A 27,924-nucleotide genomic window follows, 5' to 3' on the forward strand; every position below is an offset into this window, starting at 1 on the left:
AGTTGACCCGAGCTATCTACATATGCCAAAATTGACAAAAAGTTATCAATGTATGGATGAGTTATTGGACAAAATACAGGAAAACACAAAGAATTATGGGAAATAGAGTCTTTGTTATCATCATAATATAGCAACAAATTCAAAGGGCTGTAATTTCCTCAAATCTCAACATATCACTATGTGGTTTGACAGGTCATTTTGATATGATGTTTCTGACCACGCTTACATATTTCAAGATGATTGATTACTGTGGCATGATTTTACAATCAGTTGAACTTTTTGTGCCAAACCTGGATAAATACATTGGTCAGTAACTCCGCCATGTTTTGACCGAACAAAATAAAGGTAAGTCTAAGACGCCTGCACACTGAATTTGGTGCCATTCTGACTTGCGGTTCATAAGGAGAAGATTTTTTGAGGTTCAAAAATTCCAAAATGACAGAAAAAATTTATAGGCGGACTATAGCGCCCCCTACGGGCCAATTGATGCCATTTTTTGTATCCCAGTAGCAGTTGACTGGGACTATCTATATGCCAAAAAGGACAAAAAGTTATCAATGTGTGGATGAGTTATTGGGCAAAATACAGAATTCCAGCAATTACAACAGGATTCCTAACAAGACAAAAATAACCAACGCAGACCCATGTGGCCCGTTTTTCATTAAATCTTTATTATAAAAATATAAAACACAGAAATTAAGTCAAACATTTCTGTAACCCCTACAAGGAAACATTCTCCCCCCCAGACTTCAGGAATCAGTGTTTACTGTACACAGCCATTTACCAGCTTCCTTTTTGTTTTTTTGAACGCACTCAGGATCAACTTGACCAAGTGTTTCTGTGTTAAGCCGACAGAATATTTACACAAACATGAAGCACAAAAACAGAGACACAGAAACGCCACAGCTGGAGAGAGAGCCTGGAGAGGAGGACGCTTCCGAATGATTTGAGCGTGAAAAACTGAATTGTACGATGCTTACAAGGATTTAACAGAACCGGTTTCAGTCTTCGCTTGACCCTAGAAAGGCCGATGGGGTTTTCCTCTAAGAGAAGACCAAGCTGCTGCCAATTAGAGGGTAAAAATAGTATTATAGCCACTGTTTATCTTGTGTGATTTTTAAAATGAAGAGTTTCCGCTCCAACATAAAAAAATAAAAAAAATTACAAGACATTTGCTTATAAAATATTTCATCTTTTCCAGAATGGTTAAACAGCAAATGTAAAAACAGAAAATCAATCTGGGAAAAGTAATGGAGGGACGTTTTTTTGAAAACTGAGATAATTCAATTCCAAAATTCAAAAACAGCAGCTCGGCCTTTCTGGTGTTAACTGCAAAAATACTGCGAGGAGGCCGCAGACTTACGGTGATTTTGTCTCTCTGTTGGATACGGCATCGTTATTTTCTGCTTTGAATACTGCGTGACGACGGCTTTTTCCATTCATTTAAATGATCATAGTGCAGAGTCAAAAGTTGCAAAACACATAGCTGAGAAATCAGATACTTTTTGGGTTAGGGTTAGACCGATATATAGGGACAATATTGGCCTCTTATTAAATATTGTTTTTTTTAGTAAATGTTTTCTTGTTCAATTATGTTATTTAATTGGTCAATTAGGGTTTTTTTTGTAACTTAATTCTTCATTTAAAGGTAGTAATGTCTCCCGTGGTTTCCCAGAACTAAAAAAAAAATCTAAAAATAAAAAAAAAAAAAAAATTTCTCTGGGTTTCGGTTTTAGTGTCCCATGATGGTCTAAATGCTTTTTCAGAGGCTTTTCCACCCGAAAAAGAATACAATTCTGGGGGGAAACACAGAATATTTGTAATTTTTTTGGCATGAAAATGGTCAAATTTAAAGATCAGCGCAAAATATCGTCTATCGGTTTTTAAAAACTCAAATTTTTAACCCAATTTTTTAACCCAAATTTTGTGGGCCGTTGCTCCTTCTGAGGCGAAACTGTGTCTGTTAACGGAATGGACTGAAGATACGGCACTGAAAAAAAAAACCAAAAAAAAAAACCAAACTCCCCAGATGGAAACGATCAAAGAAGAATTTAGAGACAATATTGTTACTTTCATATACATATATATATATTTTTTTGTTCATTTCAAATAGTTAAATACAAAAAAAGATGGAATATACACTTACAAAAAAACAGCTCATTGTCTGAAACCTCTGCTTTATACTTTCATTAGCTGGGTGAAAAATTCCCCTCTTCATGATCGAGCAACGAAAAAAATAAACAAAAAAAAACAAACAAAAAAAGTACCGTCTTTTAAAATCTTTGAAGATGATTCAAACACAGGACGAACTTTACAAATCAGTGGTTCGGAGACGCTGGTCCTTCATTCTGGATGAACAGGCTGTCATGGTTGTCATGTCGTTTTGGCCTGGTGTTTTTGTTTTTTATCGTCTGATCCAATAAACAGATAAATAAAATAGTAGTACAGAGGTTTCAGTTGAGTGGATAGGTCATTTCTGTAGCTTATGTTATATACAGCAAAAATAAAATATAACCATCTCTCTGCAAATAAGATTAGGTATTCCCTGTGTTGGCACTGTAGCGGACATTTTTTGTGTTTTTTGTGAATCAGGATATGTTTAATCTCCAAATATTGTTTCTTTGATATTTAGTAATAGCAAAAGTGTGTTTGTGATATAACTGAAACCAAAATGAGTTACAGTGCAAACAGCCAGGGAAGCAGAGATACTACCATCCATAAATAGACATGTTACAGTATAGACTGTGAACATAATAGATATATACTTCACTGTGAAACAATACCATTATTAAATACCATTATAAACCCTTGGAACATTTTGTTATCTGTAGCTGAAACGAGAGGTGCAGCGTTCATACCTCGCCTTGGCACTCCATCTGTAGTTTGGACAGATTCTGTATTTCTGATTATTATGCAGAACAAATTTATATTGTATTCTTTATTGCTTGAAGCTTGTTTGTTTTCTCACCAGTAAGTCTTAGAGTAGTTTTAACAGTTTTAACATTTTGAAGGGGCAATAGGTAAGAATCTTTACCGCCTCATATCACAAAAGGACCAGGATATATCTGCTGTACTCGATAGGCTGGTCGATCAATACCAGTGACTCTATGATTACTTCATCAGCTGCTGAGATTTCTCGCTTTCAAAAAACGCATTTTCCAGCTTGTATTCTGTTTTGAAATAAAAACTCAAGACACGTAAACGACTGATTTCAGCTCTGAAGGCTAAAAATCGTTGTTCTTAAGCCAAAAAATCAAATGACAAAGCAGATTTATTATTCTAGTATTTATCATGGTAATATATTCGCTCTTCACTAGACGTTTCTGTTGGATCTCTGCTCCAATTAGCTAGCTTTCTCCTCCTGAAAATGACTTTCTTTGTGTCACTTACAGGCCACCGTACAGAGACTTGTGTAGGAAGAAATCGGTTCTGTCGATGCTTATCTTGCACTTCCAACTGCTCACCAGTAGAGGTCGATAAAGATAATACATGACTTATTGCCCCTTTAAATGACTGTCTTTATTGCCTGTTCAACACCGCTGAACCCTAAAGGAACATTTCGTTGGACGGACGGCGTTTGATTCGCGGTGCGGCGGGAAAAAAGAAACGGAAAGCAAACCGAGACGCGGGCGATCTGTACAACAAAGAAAAAGGTATCGTTTTATATCAGAAGTGCTACGAAAACAGGCACTGTTATATGTTTGTTCTTTTCTTTCTTTTGCGCCCCCCCCTTTAAAAAAAAAAAGGGAGCGGTCACCCAGGCCGGTGAGTTTAAAGAGTCCTGTAATACTCTGGAAGTGATGAGGGACGGGTGGAGGCGTGGGGGACGGAGGAGGAGGAGGAGGCAGTCGGTTCGGGCGGGGTGCGTCGGGTTCAGGGGTCGGTGGCGTTGATGGTGGTTTTGTCGCGGGCGGTCATGCCCCGGTACCAGCTGCAGTAGCCCTCCTTCTGCTGGATGCAGGCGTAGTGCCGGGACTGGTAGCCGGGGTAGCCGAAGTGGGACAGCATGTCCGTCCACAGGCACTCGCTCTTCGAGGTGACGAAGCACGGCAGGTGGTGACAGGGCTTGATCTGAGAGAGAGAGAGAGAGAGAGGAGAGACAAATAAATACCAAACACAACTAGTGTGGACTCACTGTGTTTATTTCACAGTTAAAAACATGGGATTGTCCAGCTTTATGCGGTTAAAGTTACAAAAAAATAATCCCTTCTATCTCTTTCCTTAGCTCTGATTTTTCTCATTTCTTTTCCTGCCATTTCTCCTTTTCTTATATGATCATTCTAGGGCAGAAGTCAACTTTGCTCCCCCCGAGTCCCAAGTTAGTCTCAAGTCTTGAGGCACAAGTCCAAGTCTAAATGTAGATTACCAAGTCAAGTCCATGTCATTAATGTCTAGTCTCAAGTCTAAATGTAGAACAGCAAGTCAAGTCAGAACAAATCAAGAGTCCAGTATCAATTTAATATCTTAAAGAAAACTAAATATCTAGGACTTTTCAATGCAATATGGTTTTAATAGGATAAAAACTTGGTAAGAGCATCATGAGTTTGATTTCTATAATCAGTTTCAACTTCAATAAATTCAGTCATTCCATACAAATTCAGAAAACAGAATTTAAATCCAGTCGTCTGCTGGAACAAATCTCAGCACTTTCAATCTAAGTCATTTACACAAACACAAGATCTCAAGTCAAGACTTTAGAAACCTTTTCAAGTCATCAGAGTACAAGTCAGAGTCAAGTCCCAAGTCACCAGAACCCAAGTCAAGTCGAGTCTCAAGTCTTCTCTTCATGCATCAAGTCAAGTCTCAAACAATTAAAACTGTGACTTGAATCCAGCTGTTCAGAAATTGCTTTTTGCTTTTTTGAAGTAATTTAGGATATTAATGCATCAGGTGCAGAAAGACGGCTTTTGAAATCATTCGTTTTTCCCATAATGCAACACGTGCTCAGCATCTCCGGACGCTTTAATGACGGCAAATCAGTCCGCCGTCTTCTCTGGAGCGGCAAGTTTTTTTTTTTTGTCATTTCTTTCACGTCGGGATTCATCAGGTCTCGATGCATTCAGCGACTTAAATTGCGCTTTTACTCTCCGTCTCTTTCGCACGCCGCTCTTCCAGGTGTTCGCACAAAAAAAAAAAAAAAAAAAAAACCCTCCGACAGCAGCGGCGGCGGTGGCGGCGGCGGCTCGGAGGATGAATATCCAGCCGGAACCGACAGGAAGTTCTGTAGAATTACTCCGAGCGCTGATTAACGGAAAAGCGAGAAAGAAAAAAAAACAAAGGAATCAATTTGCAAAGCGCTTCAGGAATACAGGAGGGAGGAGGGAGGAGGAGGAGGAGGAGGAGGAGGGAGGAGGAGGGAGCTGAAAGTGCCAGAAAATTCAATTAGTAAGCGAGAAGGCATACTTTCCGCTTTGGGTGTTTTTGTTATTGAATCCAGGAGAGTCTGTCCTCCACGCTTCGCAGACGATCGGCATTTAACTTCCTGGTTTTCGAGTTGTTTTTTAATGGTCCGTGGAGAATAATTTTCGTTGGAACGCTTTCCTGCATTCCAGCGCTGTAAATCATCATCATTTTTTGTGTGGATGGAACGCGAAGGATGGCGGATCCGTGTTTTTTTTTCTTGTTAATAAGTGTTGATGTTTACGCCGCGGGTTTGAGCGATGGCCGCCTCTGAACGCCACACAGGCACCGACTCTCCTGTCTGCTAGTCCACTTATACACTGATAGGAGCCGATGGTGTTAGCAGATGTTGGGGGGGGGGCGGGGGGGCATGGCTGGCGAGTTTCACATTAAAAGAGTCGTGTAAAGTCGGGGAATGCAGAACTGAGCCGATTCCAGTTCTGCTGAGTTATTTAATAACTCCCAAAGATCACAGTGGAACTATTTTTACCCTCCGCCTCTGTCTCTGCCTTACATCCAGAACGTATATTATAGAAAATGAAGTGATAAAAAAATATGAAATGAAAGGGGATATTGTGAACTCATGATTCAGTCTCAGTAAGAGTAAAAATAGAACATTAGATCAGCTACAATAATGAACATATAACCATAAAAGTCTTTTTTTGACATGATGCATCAGTGTCGTTAGTCTTCTCAGTGGGAACTCTCTGTTCCTCCAGCACAGCGTGACACAGCTGTCTGGACCTGGATCTGCTCTGAGCGACTCTTTAAAGTCAAACCAGAGGAGCAGGAACAGGAGTGTGAAGCAGCAGTGTTTCTCTGGTAATCATTTCCCAGCAGCCTGCAGGTTCAGATCAGGTTTTAACTTTGAGACTAGGGATGCAAATTTTCAGAAATGTCCTTAATCGATCATCGGTCACGTTAATGATCAGTTAATCGATTAATCATTATGTAAAAAACAGCTTTTGACATAGAAAATAGAAAATAGAAAATGTGTGTTTTTACACCTGTCCTGACTTTTACACCCTTACACCTTTAGACCTACTGAACAACTGGTGGAACCTGCAGTGAGTCTCTGCTCTGCATCGTGTTTCATCATCACTTTCTGAGTGTTCAGCAGTGTTAGACTTGTCCGATTGAAAAGTATCAAGTTACTTTTTACCGTTACAACACATGCGAGTTCGGAGAAATTGTGGAATTTTATATTTTTTTACGAACGTTTTCAGAACGGGAGACGGACTGTCAGGCTGATACAGAGCTGCTGCACATCAGACGCATTACAGAGCGATTTAGATCCATTTCTATACATGCCACAGTTTATGTTTTGGAAACAACGGCACGACAATCTACTGGTTTATTTCAGAATAAGAGCGTATCTCTGTGGTCAGGGAGGAGTCCAGCGCCGGGGGAATGCTTTCTCTGTCATTGATCAAATTGTTAACGGTGATTAATCGATCGTCAATTAATCATTAACATCCCTATTTGAGACTAAATCAGTTTCACCCTTCACACACCAAGGAACCGTGAAGACTGAATGTGAAATGTTTCTGCCCCCTGGACTTTATGCAGAGCTTCATGTCAGGCTGCAGCTAACGATTACTTTCATTATTAACCTACTGATCATTTTTTAGATTATTCAATTAACCATAGAGTCTATAAAATGTAAAAAATAATGATAAATGCCCATCACCAGTTCCCAGAGCCCAAAATGATTCTTCAGATTTCTTCCTCAGTCCGACCAGCAGCCAAAAAACACAAAGTATTCATTTTATAATGATATGAAACAGAGAAAAACAGCAAATCTTTGCATTTGTAAAGCTGCAACCAGCAAATATTTGGTATTTTTGCTTAAATAAATGACTAAAATTATGAATTTTCTGTCAAACAACTAATAGATCAATTGACTAATTGTTTCAGCACTTTATGTTAACGAAGCGGACGGCCCCCTGCAGGTGTTTTCATGTTCAGCCTCAGAGGAGAAGGGAGGCGTTCAGAGCAGGACAGACCCCCCCCGCCCCCACACCCCCGCACCCCCGCACCCCCGCCCCCCCACCCCCCCCCGTCCCGTCCCGTCCCGTCCCGTCCCGTCCCGGCTCCCACTCACCCTGCAGTTGCAGCCCAGCTGGTAGCGGTGGTTGATTCCTTTCTTCTGGGCCAGCGACAGCCGCTCCCATCGCTCGTTGAAGTTGCACAGACCGGTGTAGACTTTCTCGTCATACACACGACCTGCAACAGAGGAGAGCAGAGCCGATTGGTCGACATGATGTCATGATGTCATGATGTGACGCTGTGATTTGTTGAAGCGGGAAATGCTGCGTTTCTGCGGTTCCAAAACTAGAGGGTTTTTTTTGGTTGTAATTGCCATGTTTATAGCATTTAGCAATTAGGGGCTGGCGTGTTGGAGCCATTATGCCTTTCTCTAAAGTATTCTCTTTATTCTTTATTCTACTATTGAGATTTGTTGCTATTTTGGATTGTTTACATATACTAATGTTACATGTGTATCCTTTAGTCCAGAGTACCCCACCTTGCTTTAGTCCTGACAATTGCATGGGGAGGGGAGGGGCTATGTTCAGGTGTGTCAGGTAAGATAGACAGGAAGAAGGAAATGGGTGGAAAAATGTTTGGAGAGGAACTAGGAAGGGCAGACATTTTCTTTGAACCACATTAGTTTTGAATCCTGATTTATCCTCTTGATCCTTCTTTATTTTTTCCTGAAAAGGACAAAGCGAAAAAGACTGATTCGCATTTTTTGAACTGCCCTGATCATTTTTGGAAGTATTTAATAAATACTTGTTATTTTTTCGAAAAAGGTAAATAGTTTAAAGATTCACTTGGAAACTTTGCGCTTTGGTAGCTACAAATGGCAGCGAGAGGTAACCGTTTGAACTACGTTACCCAGAAACCCTGTGCAGTGAGGTCAGTAAACTGTCTGTGATGCTTTATACCAAAGGAAACCAAAGAGATGAGAGAGGAGAAGATCTAACGCTGGTGAGTCCAGCTTTCTCTGCTGCTGCTCAGGAGACAGTTTGGATTTCACTCTGAAGTTTGGATTCATCTTTTCCTGTAGGTGAAGATTTCCCACCAGTCGTCATGACAACACCATACAATTTAATCTGAGTAGCGTTAGTCAGGATGGGACGCTCTTCTCTTCTCTCTTCTGTTGCAGCCCGACTTTGTGATTTTGGCTGATAAGACCGGTGCATTTTTACATAAAAAAATCTTGGCTAGAACAGCTTTAATTTAGTTTATTTTGACAAGTGTAACAAATGCAGTTCCTCAAAAAAACAATGCATCTAAAGTGAGGATGACACATTAAAGCTGCACTAGGCGAAATGTTTATCTAAAAAAGCAACTGTCTTATCAGCCTAAATCACAAAGTGGAGCAGCAACAACTAACTGCACAAATTAAATTCTGATGTCGGGAATGTAGACTAGGGCTGAACAATTAATCAAAATTTTATCGAAATCGCAATATGGCCTACTGCAATTTTCAAATCACAGGAGGCGCAATATTTGTTAAAGGTGAAATGTGTCAAAATAGCATTTTAAAGTAAATATTGTGGTGCTGCAGAGATGTCCTGGCCTACACATCATATTCTACAGACTTAAGAAAACATCTTTGTTTGGTACAGATCCCCGCAAAAATCACACCATAATCATTTTAATACGTTTTTCAATGAAAATGAGAATAATGATGTAAAAATGATCATTCCCTCTAATATCGCAAATCATATCGCAATTGCAATATCAGTCAAAATAATCGCAATTAGATATTTTTTCAAAATCGTTCAGCCCTAATGTAGACCGATGGGAAATCTTCTCCACACAAAGAAGTGATGAATCCAAACTAAAAGTCAAAATCCAAACTATCTTCTCCTCTCACCTCGTCTCTTCCTCTCCCCCTGCTGAACTTCACATCTTCTCTAACATACGCAGTAATGAGGATGCCGTTTCGTATATCTGTGTAATTTCATAATCCCCCCTCTGTATGAAACACGGGACACTGTAAACAAACCGCGGAGGGGATCCAAGCTGTTTTACTGCGGTAAGACAATCCTGTACAGTAAGCCCGTATTAAACCGACGCTCCTATTTCTGACCGTCCGAAAGGTCGGCAGACGGCGGTATTTTTAGCGGCGGGGGGGGCGTTCGCGTCCCTCTGACCTCTGGGACAGGTGCGGCCGTGATGCGCCGCCTTCGCCGTGTTGTCACCGCACACACACACACACACACACACACACACACACACACACCTCTTCATTTGGATTATTGGCGGCACTAGCAGACGTATTACATGGTGTTGAGTGTGTGACAGGCTCCTAAAATACTAATCAGGGGCAGAGGGCTGGAGGCCCCGATCAAAAAGGCGCAGGCCCTGCCGTGTTTAAATGGTAATGCGGTCCTGATAGTGTGCAGGACTTATTATAGACGCCCTGAGACGTCGGTGATGTCACTCGCACCCGGACCCGGTAGGTAAACAGAGCCGCCGCTGCCTGGCAACAGCCGCTTAGTTGTTTACAGTCTTTACGGGTCGGGGGCTCGGCGGCGGGGTTTACAGGGTTTAAAGTGCGCCTCCATTGGAAATAGCAACTCATAAAAAAACCCAAAAAACGCTTCTGCTGGAAAACGCCGGCCGCTTCCTGCTGGCTGTTAATTACGAGTTGTGAGAGAGAGAAAAGTGTTTTCTGCTGTTTTCTGGCTCCCGGAAAAGCGAAGGGAAACGGACGCAGAAAGAAAAAAAAAACAAAAACACAGAAAATGCCCCCTTTGCTTCGGCTCCTCGCACAGTGGCAAATGGAGGGTTATAAATAGTGGGAAAGTTTGTGTCACAGCAAGGGAAGAAGTCCTTGGGGATGGGAGAGAGGGGGGGGGGGGCGGTAGTGAAGGGGGGGGGGGGGGGGGGGGGAGTTGCATTTAAGCCAAACAAACTCCCACTGCTGTTAGCAACGCGGCCGCTGACAGGGAACAATGGTTTACTGACAGAACTGACCGACGGAAATTTCTCAACATTTCTCTGGTTGAAATGCATTTTGTTTTGAGGATTTATTGGAATTAAAAAGTGTTCATATCTAGGAGGTAAAGAGCATCAAATTTTTAAACACACCAGCTGGCAAAAGTGTTATGTACCGTCTATCTGTTTACATGTTTAACCCCCCAAAAAAACAACAACAACAACACAGAAGCATAAAGTCACATTCAGAGATCAGGAATATGTGAATAACTCGATTGTGATTCCATAAAAAGTCAGATAGAACTGTTACGAGTTACATAAACACAGAAATACTGATAGTCAGTGGACAGTGGAAGGTCTGAATATACAGCAACACACACACACACACACACACACACACAGATACACGGAAGAGGCTAGGATTCATTTTCAGAAATGTTGGTTAATGGTTAATTGATTCATTTCTTGTTCCATGCTTTGGCATTATTGTTTGCTTTTAAACCGTTGTGCCAATAAAGCACCTTGAATTGATCAATAGAACCTTATAATTCCAGGCTCTTGGTGTATCACAGCGGAATCGTCAGTGTTAATTTAACTCTGAGAGTGTTAAAATCAACATCACCAGTGTTTATATAAGTCCAGTCAATTATTAACCCTGGAGCCTTCTCGCTCACCTGTGATCAGGTACTGGTATTTGTTGATGTCGAACTTGACCCCGCAGAGACTCTCCGAGGCGTCCGTGTAGATGTGCTGCACGTGCTGCACTTTGTCGAATCCTTTGTACATCTGCAAGACATCAGAAATGAAAAAAATTGTAAACAGGAATGAAAATGTGTTATTAGTTTTATCAGACGAACCAAAAACACTCTCAATCCATTTCTCCACGTTCATTTTCCAGCATCTCTCTGAGCCTTACCAAGAACAGGCCGTTTCTGTCTCCGTGTCTTTAAGGCTCATTAATATTAACGACCCCTCCGTTCCGATCGGCTAACCGTTTCCAGAGTGAAACGTGAGACTCCGCGGCCCGGCGGCTACAGGTAGGGAAAACTCTCCGGTAATAAACAACGACAACCGCTCAACCGCTTTGAAAAAAACACTTTGTTAGTCTATTATTTCTTACAAAAATGATAATGAGCGAACCTTTGTGACATCACAAAGTTACGGAAGTCCAAACGGCTCGTTTAGAGGCTCGCTGCACTAATATGGATTGTGTGGATTTAGTTTTGATACTTTCACCATGTTTAGATAGACCATCCAACTCCTTTATCACCACAGAGGAGAGGGGAGTCCTGCTTTACACCATATGGGACCTTTAAGTTCAACATTTTCATTCATTTTTTTTCAGTTACCTCTCACTGCCATTTAGAAACCTATGAAGTTGCCTGGTGCAGCTTTAAAGTCAGACTAAACTGGGACTTGATGTTCACTGCTCGATATTTACATTTTTTTTTACTGTAAAGGCCTCATGAATATGGAAGTCCAGACAAGAAAGCTAATAACTAACGGCGGGTTACAACCTGAAAACGTCTCACTTCCCCAGACACTCGACCTCTTCAGTCCAAATCATCAGGAATGAAAATAGTACGGCGGCTTTATCAGATGACATTCCTGCAGGAATTCCTCGCGGGAGATAAAGCATCAGGCTCGGCCCATAACTCAATCATAGATAACATGATTACGTTATGTAATACGCTCTGGCTTTGATGCTGCTTTGGCTCCGCTAAGCCGTGAACCTCGGCTCCGTCCGGCTCAGGTACCAAACCGAGCCAAAAAGTCAGTGTTTTGCCCTGAGAGTTGTTGTGCTTTCTGCTGCCTGATTTATTTGTCTGGGAACAACAGGAAATCCCTGTTTAGACGCACTGATTCCAGAAAGGCAGAACAAACTGTGAAGCTATTTAGACCCAAAAACCCGTGGAGTTGCTGGGAAAACTGAAAGCGTTCGTCTCATAGGAGTTGGTTGGAAATTTGTGAGGGAAATTTATTCTTTATCAGCTCTTAAAGAAAAACGGCTCTTTGTAGTTTATTTACAGGCACAAATCACCAGTTTCTTTGCCAGATGACTGGTATTACAAATAAATAAAACCCAAGAGCTGGACAGGGTCACACCTAATTCCTGAACATGATCCTCCCGCTGATTAATTTGGTGTTCTTCACTAACGAGAGCAGGGGCGGAGCCAAAGGGGGGGCCAGGGTCAGCCCACCCTTGGTGCCACCCCAGATTTTCTTGTACGTCACTGGCTGTTTAGCTCTGACATAATGAGATCGCCTGAAATGTTAGACTGCATTGTTTTATAAGAGACCAAGGCTTCCTTTTAGACCGAAAGAAGAGCTAAGGAGTGACAGGTGTCGATGTTATGTTTATGTGAAATTCATAATTTTAAGGTCCAGAGTCTGTTTTTCATCATCATTGGACAACACAAGTCTAATGACATCTTGCAGATAGAAACTTTGTCCTGCAAATTTGTTTGATAATTAGTTTCTGAACGTATTCAAACTTATTTCATGAACCTTGAGTACACACAATTGATTAATAACAAACAAATATTGCGTTATAGTTACATTTTTAAGTCTCAACCCCTGCCCCACCATTTACAAAGTCCTGGAGTCGCCACTGACCCAGAAGCCACTTGACGCTTTTGTTTCCCGGGTGTTAGAAACCGGGGTCGTTCTGAAGCGGCACGTGACCTCGGTGAAATGTTTCCACTCTGAACGGAGAGTTTTTCCTCCGAGTTGTAAGTCTGTCAGCCTGCTAATCCTCCGGCTGATGTTTCCCAGAGCAGCCGGGGTCTCGGAAACATGCGGCATTATGTAAGAATATACAGCGTGAGGAGCCGGCCTCTGTGCTTCATAAACTGAGTTCTCACAGGCTGGTGAGCGGGTTAAAGGGACCGTCCTGTGATCGGAAAGTCGCAGGTTCAATTCCCTGCAGCAGTGCAGTGTGTGAGCGTCAATATCCGCCTGTCCATTAGATGAAATAAACTAGAACAGGACTATTTTTTGTCTTATTCCTTGTGACTAACCCTGTCAGTAGGTGGTCTGCTGGTTAAAGAGACCGTCCTGTAACCAGAAGGTCTCAGGTTCAATTCCCGCTGCAGGCAATGTGTCCATCAACAGACATACGTACCTGTTGAAATGTCCTTGAGCAAGACGCTGAAGCCTCCACCTGTTTACAACTCTGATGACCTCATCATCTACATTCAAGTGTTTGTCTGCAAACGGTTTTATTCCGAAACCAAAGAAAACCAAAGCCCTGCTCTATGACATGGATTTACGGAGCGTAGAGCGTGGAAACATCGCAATCCAGTCCGTCAAAACAGTTGAAACTCGTTGAGCTTTTGACGGAGCCGCAGGTGAACATCATGATCAATGCTAACTCTCTTCATCAGCCAGTGAAATCTGTACAGACTGTCTCAAAAGGTTTGAAGCCCCGGCCACAACAACACAACAACTGTGGAAGAAAATTCAACAGCTGAACTGGGGTCACCTCAGGGAATGTAAGGTTTCATGATGTATGGTCACCTCACTGTAACCCTTGTGCCATAACTTACTGCGCCAGAGGTCTTGTTGTCAGAGTGGCTGCTGGATGTCTCTGAGATGTCCATGGAAGCTCTAACTGAAGACACAACATGTGTTGCTTCTACTCTACTTTGGTGACCTGTTCTAATGTCAGCACATTCTGTACGTCCTTGGAAGATACATAAAGGACTGGTTCAATCTCTTTCTCTTGGAAGAAGTGTATGTAGCCTCCTGCTGTGCACATCTCTTCCTCTCATGAGACTCATATATTCAAGTAAGACGAACCTCTGAGTCCAGAACATTTCTTCAACAACAACCTAGGTGGCTTCAGTGCAGACTTGACCGTGAATGTGTCTGACGCCAAACGTCCCGTGTGGACTCTCTTTTCTGTCGCCCCTCTGCATCCCGGCCTACAGAAAGGTCAGCAGAACCCCGACTCTCTCTCACCTTCATCTGTTTGACTGTGTAGCGCATCGTTCCAAAAGGTCCGTCTTTCAGCAGCTTCTTCCCCACCACTTTGGCACGAATCACTGTGAAGACAAGAGACAGAATAAAGAGTGTGAATATTCAGTCCAGTTTGAAATCGTCAGACTAAACTCTGCCGTTCCTCTAACTAATAAACAACCTCAGGCTTTCCCTCCCGGTCCATCAGACACCACACCGCCTCGGCCAGCAGGAGGCGTTAGCGGCGCCTCGTAAATGCCGTTTCAGGAGCCGGTTGGCACCGCAGCTGCTAATCCATTTATCCGATTTTCTGCATTGCTGCTGTTTGCCAAGGAGTCCGATGAAAAAAAAAAAAAAGAAAACTAAGGGACATTGGAGTTTGGTACAGAAACCAGAGGAAAACAGGAGAAGAGGTGAAGAGGAAAAGAGGCCACGGCTCCCATCAGCCTCGCCTTGTGTTACAAAACCAAGGCTTCGCTCACACTGCAGGACTTCACGCTCGATTCTGCTGCTCATGTCGGATTTTTTTGGATGACGTTTCATATCTATTCTAGGACGGAACCCAAATCTGACACCAATATGAACTGACAGCCATGTGGAGAAGACAGTAAAAGAGTAACAATAACAAAAGACGTCATCCATTTTTGTAGCGACGATCCTCCTTCTTGTTTCAGTTACAGTTTTAGTACGTCTGAGTTTTGACTGAATTGAAGCATTTCCCCAAATACCAATCAAGTCGCTGTTTGTCTTTCTTTTTACTGTTGTGTTTCATTGTTCTCCATGCTAAAGCTGCTGTGGCGCCAAAATTATGTCAAATTTACTAGTGGCAATGCTGACAAAAATTACAAGTGTGATGTAGGCCGCATGGGTCAAATTTTGTGCCATGTGATCCAGATCAGAATTGAACAAATGCGACGCCATGCATCGGTTTGTGGTTCACACCAGTGGTGGAATGTAACTAAGTACATTTACTCAAGTACTGTTTAGAGGTACTTGTACTTTAACTGAGTATTTCCATTTCCTGCTGCTTTATACTTCTACTCCACTACATTTCAGAGGGAAATATTGTACTTTTTACTCCACTACATTTATTTGACAGCTTTAGTTACTAGTTACTTTGCAGATTTAGATTATTAATACAAATTATAAATCAACTAATAAATTATGATATATTTTTATAGGTTAAGCTACCCAGCAGTATATAAAGTAATTAAAATTAGCTCCACCTTTACCAGCTGCAACATTAAAGTGATGAACACATTAATGCATCAATAATTATAGTCCAATAACATGATATATATGATTCTGAAATGGGCCATTCTGCATAATGACTACTTTTACTTTTGCTACTTTAAGTACATTTTGATGCTAATACTTTTGTACATTGACTTAAGTAACATTTTGAATGCAGGACTTTTACTTGTAACAGAGTATTTTTACACTGTGGTATTGCTACTTTTACTTAAGTCAAAGATCTGAATACTTCTTCCACCACTGGTTCACACTGATTAGAAACACTTCAGTTCTGAGTCACATGGGAGGGAAAGAAAATTCAGAAGTGGGAAGCTTTCGGCTGCAGTGTGAACGGAGCCTGAGCGTCTCCTCCGTTCAAACAGGTTTCTCTCTTTATTGGGGGAGATGTTATCTGTGTGCGGGACCCTCATGTCAACATCGGCGAGGTGAACACGCTCTGCGGCGGAACTGATTTGTTTGCTTTCAGTCCTGTTGGAGTAAGTGGGCCTATTGTCGGGGAGGTTGGCGGTTTGGGGGTGAAGCCTGATTCGAGGCGGTGAATGGAGGCGGACTGTGCTGCGGGTGTTGGGGGGAGCTGGGGGAGCTGGGGGGAGCTGGGGGAGTGGCATGGTGTGAAGTTCACCTGCCGCCCACAGCCGGACAGCGGCAGACACAACTAACACTGGACATGTTTGTTATCTTTCCCCCGGTGGAATTTCCTTCCCACATTCTTCGGAGGCTCACATTCCCCAGTGAGGAAAAAAAAAAAAAAAAAAACGCCTTTCATTCCTTCGGACGAGAGAAAGAAATGAGGCATGTGGCATCTTCTGTTCGCTCTGTGTTTGTCTAGCTGTCCTAGTTCCAGCCGACTGGAAACGGGCGTAAGAATAAGAGTCAAGACGGGAAGCTGGAAGAGCCGGCCGCCCAAACAGGCAACCGCAGAGCTACTGTGGCCGTCAAGACTGATTTTAACCAATGGATTCTTTACATAACCCAAAGTACCTGATTCTGATCCAGTGGGTTATTTACTTGAGACAAAAAAATGGATCAAAGCGAACAAATCCAACCAACAGCTTCCCAAAAAGTGATACAGCGTTCCCTATTTGAGCTATTTCATGCAATTTTAGTGATATCTACGGAGTAATTTTGAGAAAAACTGATTATACAAAATATAAGGGACACTTTGTCTTTCCATGAAGTTCACTGCTGTGGTGAATCCCGGTAAAAGCCATTATCAGTTATTGATTTCCCTTATTAAATCTATACCGATCACAGAGGAGGAGATGCAGATGAAGAGAAACAGGCGAGTTAGAGAAAGATGTGGATTGTACTAAATATCAGGAACATAACCCTAATTTTTTTCTACATTTATGTTGTTTCTTATGTATCTTAAGAAGCATCCCAGTAATGTAAGATCTAATCATAAGCCTACATCTCTTAATAATCAGAGTCCACAGGCGGTTTGTGGTCCATGCTGCTGTTCCATCCTTTCAAAACTCTCCGCTGCAGAACTGAATCAAAGGCAGAATCTCTCAGACTGGGTGTGAAGTGACACTCGGAGGTTATTTTCACCTCTCAGTGCCGCTCCGTCCCTCCGGCCCTCAGCCTCCCGCTTCACCACAAATCACACAATCACATAAAGCGTGACTCATCTCACATCTATTTGTATTAATGTATTCCCCCCCGCCGCCCCCCGCCGTCACCATGCTTTCTGACCTTTCACAATAATACGCTGCGGGACATTCGATCTATTAATCTGTCAGCTCGTTCATTATGAGCCTGGGAGCGATATCACCTGATCGACCTCCGCTAAAAACTCACCCGACCGCTGTCTGACAGACGAGTGCAGGTACAATTACTGAGGAATCGGGACGCAATTACAGAGGAATGTGCAGATATACCAGGATGCGTTCACTGACCCCCTCCTCCTCCGTTAAAGCTGCAGTAAGCGACTTTCTGACCACTAGAGGGAGACAAAAGCAGCAACTCATTTGTAAATAAAGCACAGCAAAGCCACTTCTTCTCCCAAGGACAAACCTAGCAAAGCAGCGTGCATAAAGGCTAACAGCTAAGCTAAACGTACCTACTGAGAAGTTACCAGTCTCACTTTGACAGATGTTCCTCCTGCTGAAGGTCACATGACCCACAGTGACAAGTGAAGAGGCAGGTAGCAAGTTTACTAGCTGAACGAGTTTACTCACTCGCTTCATCGATAATGCCATTATGAGAAAATATTCAGGAGTGGGAGGGGATGAGTGCCGCTTTTAAAGGCCCCATGAAATTAACTCCCATTACTTTTTCTTCCTGGAAAACAGAGTATCTTTAACGGTGACCGACCAATAAAAACATTCCAGATTTTCTCTCCCCCTCCCATCAAATCAAACTGCCTTTCTCTCCCGGACTCATATTCCTTTGGTTTAGACTTCTGAATGATCCCTCCCTGCGTTATGTCCCGCCCCCAACATCCTGTTTCAGCAGGAAATACATGGAAATCAAGGAAGTAAAGATGCTATTTCACAGGGTATTTAAACAGCGAGGGTTTTAAAAAAAACACGGTAAAGCTCCAGGAAGGAATTCAGGAGCGGAATTTGACTACATGCTTTAGAAAAGAGGTGAAAACAGCAACACAGCTGGATATTGGTTCATATCATTATGTCTCAGTTAAATCTCCACAGAGCACACATTAGTTTCAGGACTGGTTGGCAGGTCTGATATTGCAGGTTTAAATACACTGAAGCTGTTATTTTCAAGTTCAGCCCCAAAACCCACTTTCCCTCCCTGCCCCGACCTCAAACCCAGAAAACCAGCGCTCGCTCCACAGAGGGAAGTGTTTACTTGTGCAGGCTGGCAGCAGGGTCAGCTGATCCAGCCCAGGCTCTTCCAGATAGGACCCACTTGTTGGACGGCGGCCACTAATTGGCCGCTGCCGATGGCGTCAGCCCGGGGGAATGCGTGAAAAGGCCTCAGCTGCTCCGGAGACAGAGGATTTGTGTCATTCCCCCCCCCCCCGCCCCCCCCGGCGGCCCTTTCACCTCTGCGGGAACGCCCCTCCGCCCCTCCGCCCCGCCGCCCCGCCGCCTTCACAAGTTATATTTACTCTCCGCCGCAGAGCGCTTCCACTCGCCGAGCCTCTTTCACGTCAAGCCGGCTGAGTTACGAGTGTTTATATAACCCAGTTCTGAGCCGAGCGGCATAATGTAATCTCACATCGCCAGAAAACCATGTGCGGGCTGTGGAGATAAGAGCCTGCTGCTTCAGTTTCTACCTTCACATACTGCTCCTTTTATTCACCACTTAGACTTAAACTGAATGTACAAAATATTAGAAACATCTTCCTGATACTGAGCTGCAGCCGCTTTTGCACAATCCACATTAAAAATCCTTCTGCTTCCCTTCATCTCCATCTCCTCCTGTGTGATCAATACAGATTTTAGAAGGGAAATCAATAAGGGATTTTACCTGGATTCACCTTAGTGTATTTACTTCATGAAAAGATAAAAAAAAAGTGTCTCGGTAACACTTTACAATAAGGGTCACTAAGTTAAGGGTTAGTTAATGCTTAATAAGGCCTAATTAACAGTTAACTAATGTGTAATTTACTAATGGTGTTCATGTTAACTAAGGTATTAATTTCTACATTATTTAATAGTTTATAAAGATGACTTAAATAATGTATAAATTAATAACTTAGTTAAAATGAACACCATTTGTAAATGATTACCAGACACATTAGTTAACTGTTAATTAAGGGTTAGTTAATGCTTATTAAGCATTAACTAACCCTTATTTAATGTAAAGTGTTACCAGTGTCTCTAATATTTTTCACATTTCAATGTATACTTAAACTACTTACACTTGTATATACTTCATTTACAACCTCATACAAATAAATATTCCCACATTTTTACGTTAAATGTGAGCTACAGGAGCCGAATCGAGTCGTATTCTTTGTATTTGCAAACCGACTCGGCCAATAAAACTGATTCAGACTCTTTAAGTTTTACAAAACACCTCACATAAACAAAGCTGAGGATAGCTGTGAGCTTTAACAGTTTCCACATGACCTGCAGCGCTAATACAGTCAACACAAGGAGCTGAACTCTCTCTCAGCTACTCTGTGGTGTAATGTAAGTCTCTCTCTCTCTCTCTCTCTCTCTCTCTCTCTCTGTAAAACATGAGTGGCAATTACATTCAAGTGGCCGCTCTGCCTCTGACGCACGCATATTCATCTCCTGCCGAGGATTTGACACACGTTTTGCAGAGTGGGAGGCTTTTGGTGATAAGAGAGGTAACCGGGGAGCGACTGAAACAAAAAGACAGTGAATTAAAAAAAAAGCCAGGGGATTACACAACTCTGGATTCATATGCTAATCTGAAAAGGTGAGGATGTAATTCAGTCAGGCATTTGTTTCGGCCTACATACGATGTGGCAAACTGCAAGCATGACAAGAATAATGTGTGTGTGTGTGTGTGTAAGAGAGAGAGAGAGTAAAAGAGAGAGAGAGAGAGAGAGAGAGAGTGACGGTGATGTTTTAGTATGCAGAACGTGGTCCAAGTTTGAGGAGGCGAGTGGGAGGAAGAGGAATTCTCAGTATGACACACTACCACGCTCAAAAATAAACACTGAAACTGAATCCCGGCCCTCAGAGGTCCGAGCCGCAGCAGAGAGCCTGGAACGCCGACTTCCTGCCCGGCTGAACACAGAGAGGGAGCGCGGGACACCTGAACGGGACGGTGTTCGATCCTACGAGGCGTCGAGAAACCAGCTTTGAACGTACGGTGGCCTGTTCCTGCCAAATCAGCGGCATTGTCATGTCAGTTTAAGAGCCTGTTCCTGCTCCACCAATCAGAAGCGGTGTAAACATCAAGCCTTTAGTCAACTCAACGCCAATTATGGTTTTGAACTGTTAGATTTAACTCAATTAGATTTAATTGAGACGATGAAAATTAATCAAATCTCTATCATGTGGCTGAATGTTAAAGGGGCAAAAGTTGTACTGCCCCATAGTGCAATATAGTTTAGTTTAGTTTATTTGCACATTTTTTTAAAAGAAAAGTCAGAAATAAAGTTACATGTGCAGGTGAGGTAGAAACCGCTTATCTAAAAACCTCACCTAAAAGAGAAAAAAAAAAAAAAAATGTATATATTTAAATAAAATTTAAAAAATAACGATACAAAATAAAATATCAATTAACATGCATATCTTTTATATGCCTTATCACATTGTAAAAATTAAAATAATATAGGCTGCTATAAACAAAAATCAAGATTATTCAATACAAAATCTTTTTGACATCAAAGCACTTTTGAGTCTCATTTTGTATACAGACAAAGACAAGGAATCAGTCAATAAGTACAAGTTTGTGTTCCATAATTGGACTCCATAATATACTGTATATAAATACTTAAAGATGACTTTGCCGAGAGATTTCTGCCTTTCAAAACTCACTTTACTCGTTTGGGACAGAAACTCCAAACCTGCTGGAGTTTCAGGACACGCAAGCGACCGATTTCATCTCCGAAGACTGAAAAGCCTCGTTCTCAAGCCAAAAAACCAAAAGCCAAAGCAATTTTATTAGCCCAGTATTCAGCATGGTGATATATTCGCTCTTCACTATACGTTTCTGTTGGATCTCTGCTCTAATTAGCTAGCTTACTGCTCTATATTAGGGAAATGTGACTGTGCTTTTGACAGCTACAGGCCACCGTAGATCAAGGGGACAGGAGGGGACGATGTTGCAATTCCTACTGATTGATCCCAGAGATTTATAAAAGTCATAGAATTTAAAAATGAAGCCGATTAAATCCTTGGTTTGCCCTTCTACTGTCGTCGTGTTTTCATCAGCCTGTTCTGTCAAACCTCAGCTGTAAACACTCCCCCCCCCCCCCCTCGCTGGCCTCCTGTTCTGGACAGCAGGGAGCAGAAAGCAGCGGCTGGCGAGGCGCCGTGTGTCCGGTGAGGGAGGGGAGGGGAGGGGAGGGGCGGGGAGGGGAGGAGCGAGCCGGAGACCTGATCCTGCTGGATCACGGGACGCACATCCCGGGCTCGTCAGGAATCCAGCACCTCTGACATCTCGTCGTATTTTAACTCACTTTGGGGAAAACTGCGGATAGCTGATCCCAGATTACATAAAAAAAAGCATGAAAGCAGCCCTGTTAAGATACAGAGAACCTGCATCTTAACAAGTCATTTAGTCTGTTATCGAGTCCTAAAATTGGAAGTTTCTTAAAATAAGTGAAAAAATCTGCCAGTGTGGTTTGATAATTTCACTTGTTTCCAATGCAAATCAACTTGTTTGGAGAATTCAGTAGAATCAAGAGTCATTTCCTTGACAGCAGAGCAGTGATCTGCTTTATTCTGACTGCTTTCAACACACTGACTTGTTTCATTTCTAGAAAACCCCTGAAACAAGTGAAGCTGCAGTGGAGACAAGTGGAGTTATCTCTCCTCTCTGCAGAATGTTTCTCTGGGTTTAGGAAAAATAAGATCTGAAGGCTGAACATGAGACTAGATGACTGTTTTGTGTCACCTGTTGACCTGCAGATGAGGAGGCAGACTGAGGCTGACAGGAGGAGGAGTGACCTCACTGGACTCCACATACCTCAGCAGGATGCTTTGGTACCAGGAGAGCTCAGCTACAAAGCCCCGGGGCCTTTGCAGTGGTTTGACAAAGCTCCTCTGTGCAGAACAAAACCCCCCGTGGCAGAACAGGATCGCTTTCTCTCCGAGCGTAAACACAAACCTTCGCTAATCCTCGGCGCCCGACCCGGTTCGCGGTACGAGCGTGTAAGAGGTTTTGCTCCGGTCGCCCCCGAGCGCCCGGGACGGGAGCGAGCGTCCGTGTTAAATCCTCGGGGTCAAAGTGCACGGCCCGGGCCTCTAATCTCGCTTTCGGAGAGCTCTGGCAAAAAACAAGCGCTGCTCCTTTCCCCTCGTGTGAATGGGCCGTTTCAACCAGGCCACCGACCAGCAGCCAACTAGGTCTCAAACAAAAACAGAAAAAAAACAGCCGAGTCATCGGCCGGTGATCAGGTGTGCAGCAGGAAAACTGACAGGATACAACGCTGTGGATGATTTGTGTTTCTGACTCTTCCTCTGCCTGCAGCTGCATGAAGCTGTTGTCTTTTCTCAACTGTTTTCTTTGCAGCAGACTAAAATTAAAGCGTGAAAAACTGGCAATTTATTCATAATTATTGAAAAAGAAGACGACAAATTTGCGTCTATATTAAGCTTCATACTCAAAGGCATTCATGAGATTCTGCCAGTCAAAACTGAGGGAAAACCAACAGAAAGCAGACACTAGAACCTAGAAACTGTTTCTGAGTCTGTTTAAATCTCAAGACTAAATAGAAACCAAAAAATAAAAACCTAAAACCAAAATCAAGACCTAGTCCCTCTAATAATCCATATCTTATCAAGTCTGGATCTGGATCTGAGCCTCATCTTTTAACTATCTTTTAGTTAAACGACTCTCCTCGATGCTGTCTGTAATTTCATGTTTTTAGTTATATCCTTCATTACCTTTTTAACCCTTTGCTCTCCAACCTAAACCTCTGTTCTGCTGCTGTAATGACCCAAATACGTCTCTGGGGTCAGTAAAGTTCATCTAAGAAATCAACAATGAAGTACTTAGCATAAATATTCTTGCGGATGTTTCCTTTTAAGATTTTAGAAGTGCATGTGACATTATACACTTTCTTTCTCATTTCTCAATCTCATTTCCTTCAGAGGAACCACAAAAACTACGATGGACAGTTTTTATCCCTGACAGTTTGTTTTCTTCTTAAATATACGGTTTTAAAATCGGTCAAGATCAAGAGCGACAGACTTCTGTGACCTAATTTCAAGTCCTTGAACCTAATTGTGATTCAGCCGGTGGAGCGGCTGCAGCTGATTACGGGTCAGGGCCAAGAAAACAAGAGCAACAGGCTTTGAACTCGCCCAGAGGTTTCAAACAGGCGGCGCTCTGCTGCCTTTGATGTTGACAGTGAAAATTACAGCTTTTCTCTCCTCACTTGTAAAACTCTTTTAACTGCATCAGTCAGAACTACATGTTTTGGTTTAAAATGACAGGAATACAGTTTGAATGAAAGAATGAATCTTTGTTGTCATACACTTCAATTCAAAGCCGTTACTCTTATATTTTTATACGCACAGGATTTATCGCTGTGTAGCTTATCATAGGCTGACATGTTCTGTAAATATTCATGCAATACCTCTAAACTGACGCAATGCATTATGGGATCATTTCAGACCTGCTTTTCATCCCAAAATATGACACGTTTGACTTGTTTTGACAAGATTGCAAGTTCGTTTTAACATCAAATCCGTAACCTAGGAATTCGACATGTATTTTCCTGGCTGGAAAAAGACAAAAAGATAAAAATTACATTACATCGTGTAAAAGCTCGAGCACAACGCATCAAAACATACACAGGTCCTGAAAAGTCTGGGGAAGTATGGAAAGTAAATTGGCTCACAATTTGGGGAATTGCATCAAAATATCTGGAAAAGTCTGGAAATATCTTGTTTTTCAGTCCCGGTACAGATATAACAACAGGTTCTGTAGCTGTTAACCTGCTGCCTTGTCACATTTTGTTACACTGCACATTTTCCATACATGTGATATTTGTTGTTGATCTTCAGCTGTAGACTGACAGTCATATTGCACAGTCAGCATCAGCATACATCATACTGAACACCAAACAAAATCCTCAAATCCACAAACTAAGGCCCAGAAAAAAAAAGTATTGAATTTTGAAATGTGTGAAGTGTGTTTTCATCGCTGTCACTCACTGAAAAGTATGGAAGCCCATTCCTGCCACTTGACGACTGAATTGAGTTTTTTTTCTCAGAACTCGTACTTTATTTCTCTGTTTTTTCTCGCTTAAAAAAAAAGTCAGAATTCCAAGATATAAAGTCAGAATTGTGGGGAAAAAAAAGTGACAATTGCGAGAAAAAAACCTCACAATTCAGTCTTTTTTTTTTTTATTTTATTGAGTGTCAGGAATGAGCTTCCATAGGAAAGCCTTGTTCTCAAGCCAAAAAAAACAAATTCCAAAGCAGTTTTATTATTATATTATTATTGCCTGATCATTAATATGAGTAAGCCTGTCCCAGATGGATGAGTGTGACTCTCTCTGCTGGGACCTCAGAGGTAAAGTGTGTTGAGAGCGTTCAGAGCGCCTCAGGCTGAGCCGGGACCTTGGAAACAGGATTTGCGCGGCTCACAGGCGCTCCCCGGCCGCCATTGAAGTCGCTCCCAGATTCGACACCGGTGAGTCTCAGCCGGTGCCAACGCCGCGAGCGAACCGCAGGAACTCGAAAGTCCTCTCATGACTGTTTGTGGAAGTCCAACCGGGTCAGTTGGCTGAAAGCGTCCTGAGAGAGAGAGAGAGAGGCTGCCGACGCTCAGCTCTCCTCAAGTCAGGAAGAAACGCCATTTTGACAGCGACTTGCTTCCGTAATTTGACTTATTTCGAGTCGAAACAGGATGTTGGGGCGGGACAAAACGCAGGGAGAGATCATTCAGAAGCGTAAGCCAATGGGAGATCAGTTAGGGAGAGAAAGGCAGTTTTGGATTGGATTGCGGGACTGTTCAAAAATCTGTTTCGGTTTTATTGGTTAGAAGTTTTATTTCCGCCTCCTGGTGCAGCATGAGGTCACAGGTTACAGGAAGGAGAAGTCGTGGAATTTGGATCTAAAAGTACAAAAACAAACTAAAAAGTTTGTAAACTGTTGCCATTTATTGTTAAACTGGTGTCTATTATGACTGGAAAACAAGCTAACAAGGTAAAAAAAAAATCATATTTAATGTCATTGTGACTTTAAAGCCACATGAACACTGAATACTGGAAATTTGTTTGGCATGAAAACGGCCAAATTTAAAGATATTGAATATCGGCACAAAATATCGGCTTCAGTCTAAAAATATCGGTATCGGTCGAACCCTCGAGTGAATGTGTGTGTGTGTGTGTGTGTGTGTGTGTGTGGCTTTATATTCAACAGGCAGTTCAGTCTCCACATAAAACCAACCTAGTATTTATGACAGCGCTTCCTTCACTTAGTTTCTCTATCTCTCTCTCTCTTTTCACCTCCAAAATCACCTATTTTAACCCCAAAATCACTTATTTTCACCCCAAAATCACTTATTTTCATTCTGAAATCACAGATTTTATCCACCAAATCACTTATTTTCACCCCGAAACACCTTTTTTCACTCTGAAATCACTTATTTTGACCCCAAAATCACTTATTTTCACCCTGAAATCACTTATTTTCATCCTGAAATCACAGATTTTATCCCCCAAATCACTTATTTTCACCCTGAAATCACAGATTTTATCCCCCAAATCACTTATTTTCACCCCGAAACACCTTTTTTCACTCTGAAATCACTTATTTTCACCCCAAAATCACTTATTTTCACCCCAAAATCACCTATTTACGCCACGAAAATCACTTATTTTCACCCCTGAAACCCTTCCTCTCGTCTCCTCTGGTCTGGGTCTGGGTCTGGGACAAGTGTTTGGCTAAGTTGGACTGGGCAGATCCTTAGTTCATATTATCCCAGAGAGTCAGTGAAAGCATAACCTGGCAGGGAAACAAGCTATGTAAAGCCCCCCCCCCACCTCCCCCTTCCCTCCCTCCCTCCACACACACACACACACACACACACACACACACACACTCTGAAGCAGAAGGCCGGGCATTTCTCAGCTACAACCGGCTCTCTGTCTGACAGAGAAATTCCAGCGTGCGCAGATAAATATCCAGGATTTAAAACGCTAAGCTGCCTCCGTATCTAATTACCGACTGCCGTGAATTCACACCGCGGAAATCTGAGGAATCCTGACGCACGGAGTCACACTGTTTTGTGTTTTTGTGTTTTTTTCTGCAAGGCACAAAAGTTGCGAGGAAGCTCTGCAAGGCCAAACAGCAAACCTTCCACCTCTGGACAGGAGTGAAAACCAAACAGACACAATCTCCCAACACATGGGGGCGATTTGTTTTCTATTTGTTTCAATTTTCTGGCTCATTTAATCAGCAAAATCACTGGATCAGAGGGAAGAATTGATACTGTTTCTGTGAAAAATTCATCCAGAAAGCGACTTGAGAGACTGCAGGTCTCAAAATAAACCTCTGACACTGAGAAACTGTTTCCCAGACTGAAGATTTTGTGTGATCAACTGAATTATGTGGATGTGGCTCCTGTCAGTGGGTTCCCAAACTGGGTTCCAGGGACCTCCGGGGGTCCTGGAAGGGGGGGTTTCCAGGGGTCCCAGACAGAATCAGGATGAGAGAAATGTCACTTAACTTCATTTACAAGATGTGAGTGAGAGTCTGGTCAGAGGTTTGACAGAAACTGAGCAGAAAATCTACAGTTTGACATGAAAAACTTTGGGACCCCTGGCCTACATACTGCACCTGCCACTCCTTTAATAAAAGTCTCAGTATAGTCTCATTCAATTAACAAAAAAACCCGATATATTTTCCTATATTCCCAGCTAATAACATGAAATAGTGAAGCAGCTTGAGTTGCAGCAGCTGGATGGTGGAGAGAGGAACATGATGTCCTGCTCAAACACAACTTCTGTCACTTTTCTGACATTTTACTGAAGTAGAAGTAGAATCACTGGGGTAGAAATGTACCGGAGTGAAAGTACAAAAGTAAGTAGAAGTTCCTCATTTAGAGAAACAAGAGAAGTTGTTATATAGGATCTTTGGCAGTGCAATGCAGACAGAGTATTCAAACTATAGGTGACTCTATTCTGCAAAGCTTTTTAATTAAAGTGAACTAAACAGATTCTTCTTCTTCTTCTCTCCTCTGCTGACTGACTGAAACTCCCAGAGACTTCGCCCTGTGACGGATTTAAAACGTAAAAGAAGAAACACCCGCAACAAGCCGCTCGGTCACAGTACCGCGCGTTAAAGTAATCCGTTGCTTACCTATGTCGGAGTTGCAGTAGGCGTCTTGCGGGTGCGTCACGGCGCACGAGCAGCCGTCCGCGAGCCGGTGAAGCTGCAGGCTGCTGAACACGAGCAGCACGCTCAACAGATGCCGGTACACCGACTGCATCTCTCCCGCTTGTTACAGTCCGCTTTCCTGCCTTCAAAAACCCTGCAATGAGTCCGCTCCGGTCCGGTCCGGTCTGTCCGCTCCGGTCTGTCCGCTCTGTGTCCGCCGCGCGCCGGGTTACTAATGTCCAAGTCTCCGGTATCTCGCCTCGCTTCGCCTCGCTTTGACTCCCAGATCCCGGAGAAGCGCGCGGAGCAGCGGTACATATAGTGCGAGACGTGCACGCCCCTCTCCGCCGCCGCAGATCACGGACCGGCCGGCCAATCAGCGGCCGGTGATGTGATGCCATGAAGAATA

At 42.7% G+C, this 27,924-nt stretch overlaps 2 protein-coding genes across 2 annotated transcripts in view; one reads left to right on the forward strand and one right to left on the reverse strand.

Moving 5' to 3' along the window:
- syn3 (synapsin III) overlaps positions 1 to 27,924 on the forward strand; it is a 141,344-nt gene that overhangs the window by 61,693 nt on the left and 51,727 nt on the right. The gene's annotated exons all lie outside the window — the stretch shown is intronic.
- Positions 651 to 27,789, reverse strand: LOC139640982 (metalloproteinase inhibitor 3). Its single transcript, XM_071515187.1, has 5 exons — positions 27,498 to 27,789; positions 14,317 to 14,399; positions 11,028 to 11,139; positions 7,505 to 7,626; positions 651 to 4,071 (listed from the first exon to the last, which is right to left on the reverse strand). Exons 1-5 carry the CDS (start codon positions 27,625 to 27,627, stop codon positions 3,874 to 3,876), a joined length of 645 nt encoding a protein of 214 aa, XP_071371288.1. The 5' UTR covers positions 27,628 to 27,789; the 3' UTR covers positions 651 to 3,873.

The sequence above is a fragment of the Centroberyx affinis genome, unplaced genomic scaffold (assembly GCF_046629955.1).
Source record: "Centroberyx affinis isolate AG114_WGS23_722 - 3 ecotype Tasmania unplaced genomic scaffold, CSIRO-AGI_Caff_v1 ptg000319l_1, whole genome shotgun sequence".
NCBI lineage: Eukaryota > Metazoa > Chordata > Actinopteri > Beryciformes > Berycidae > Centroberyx > Centroberyx affinis.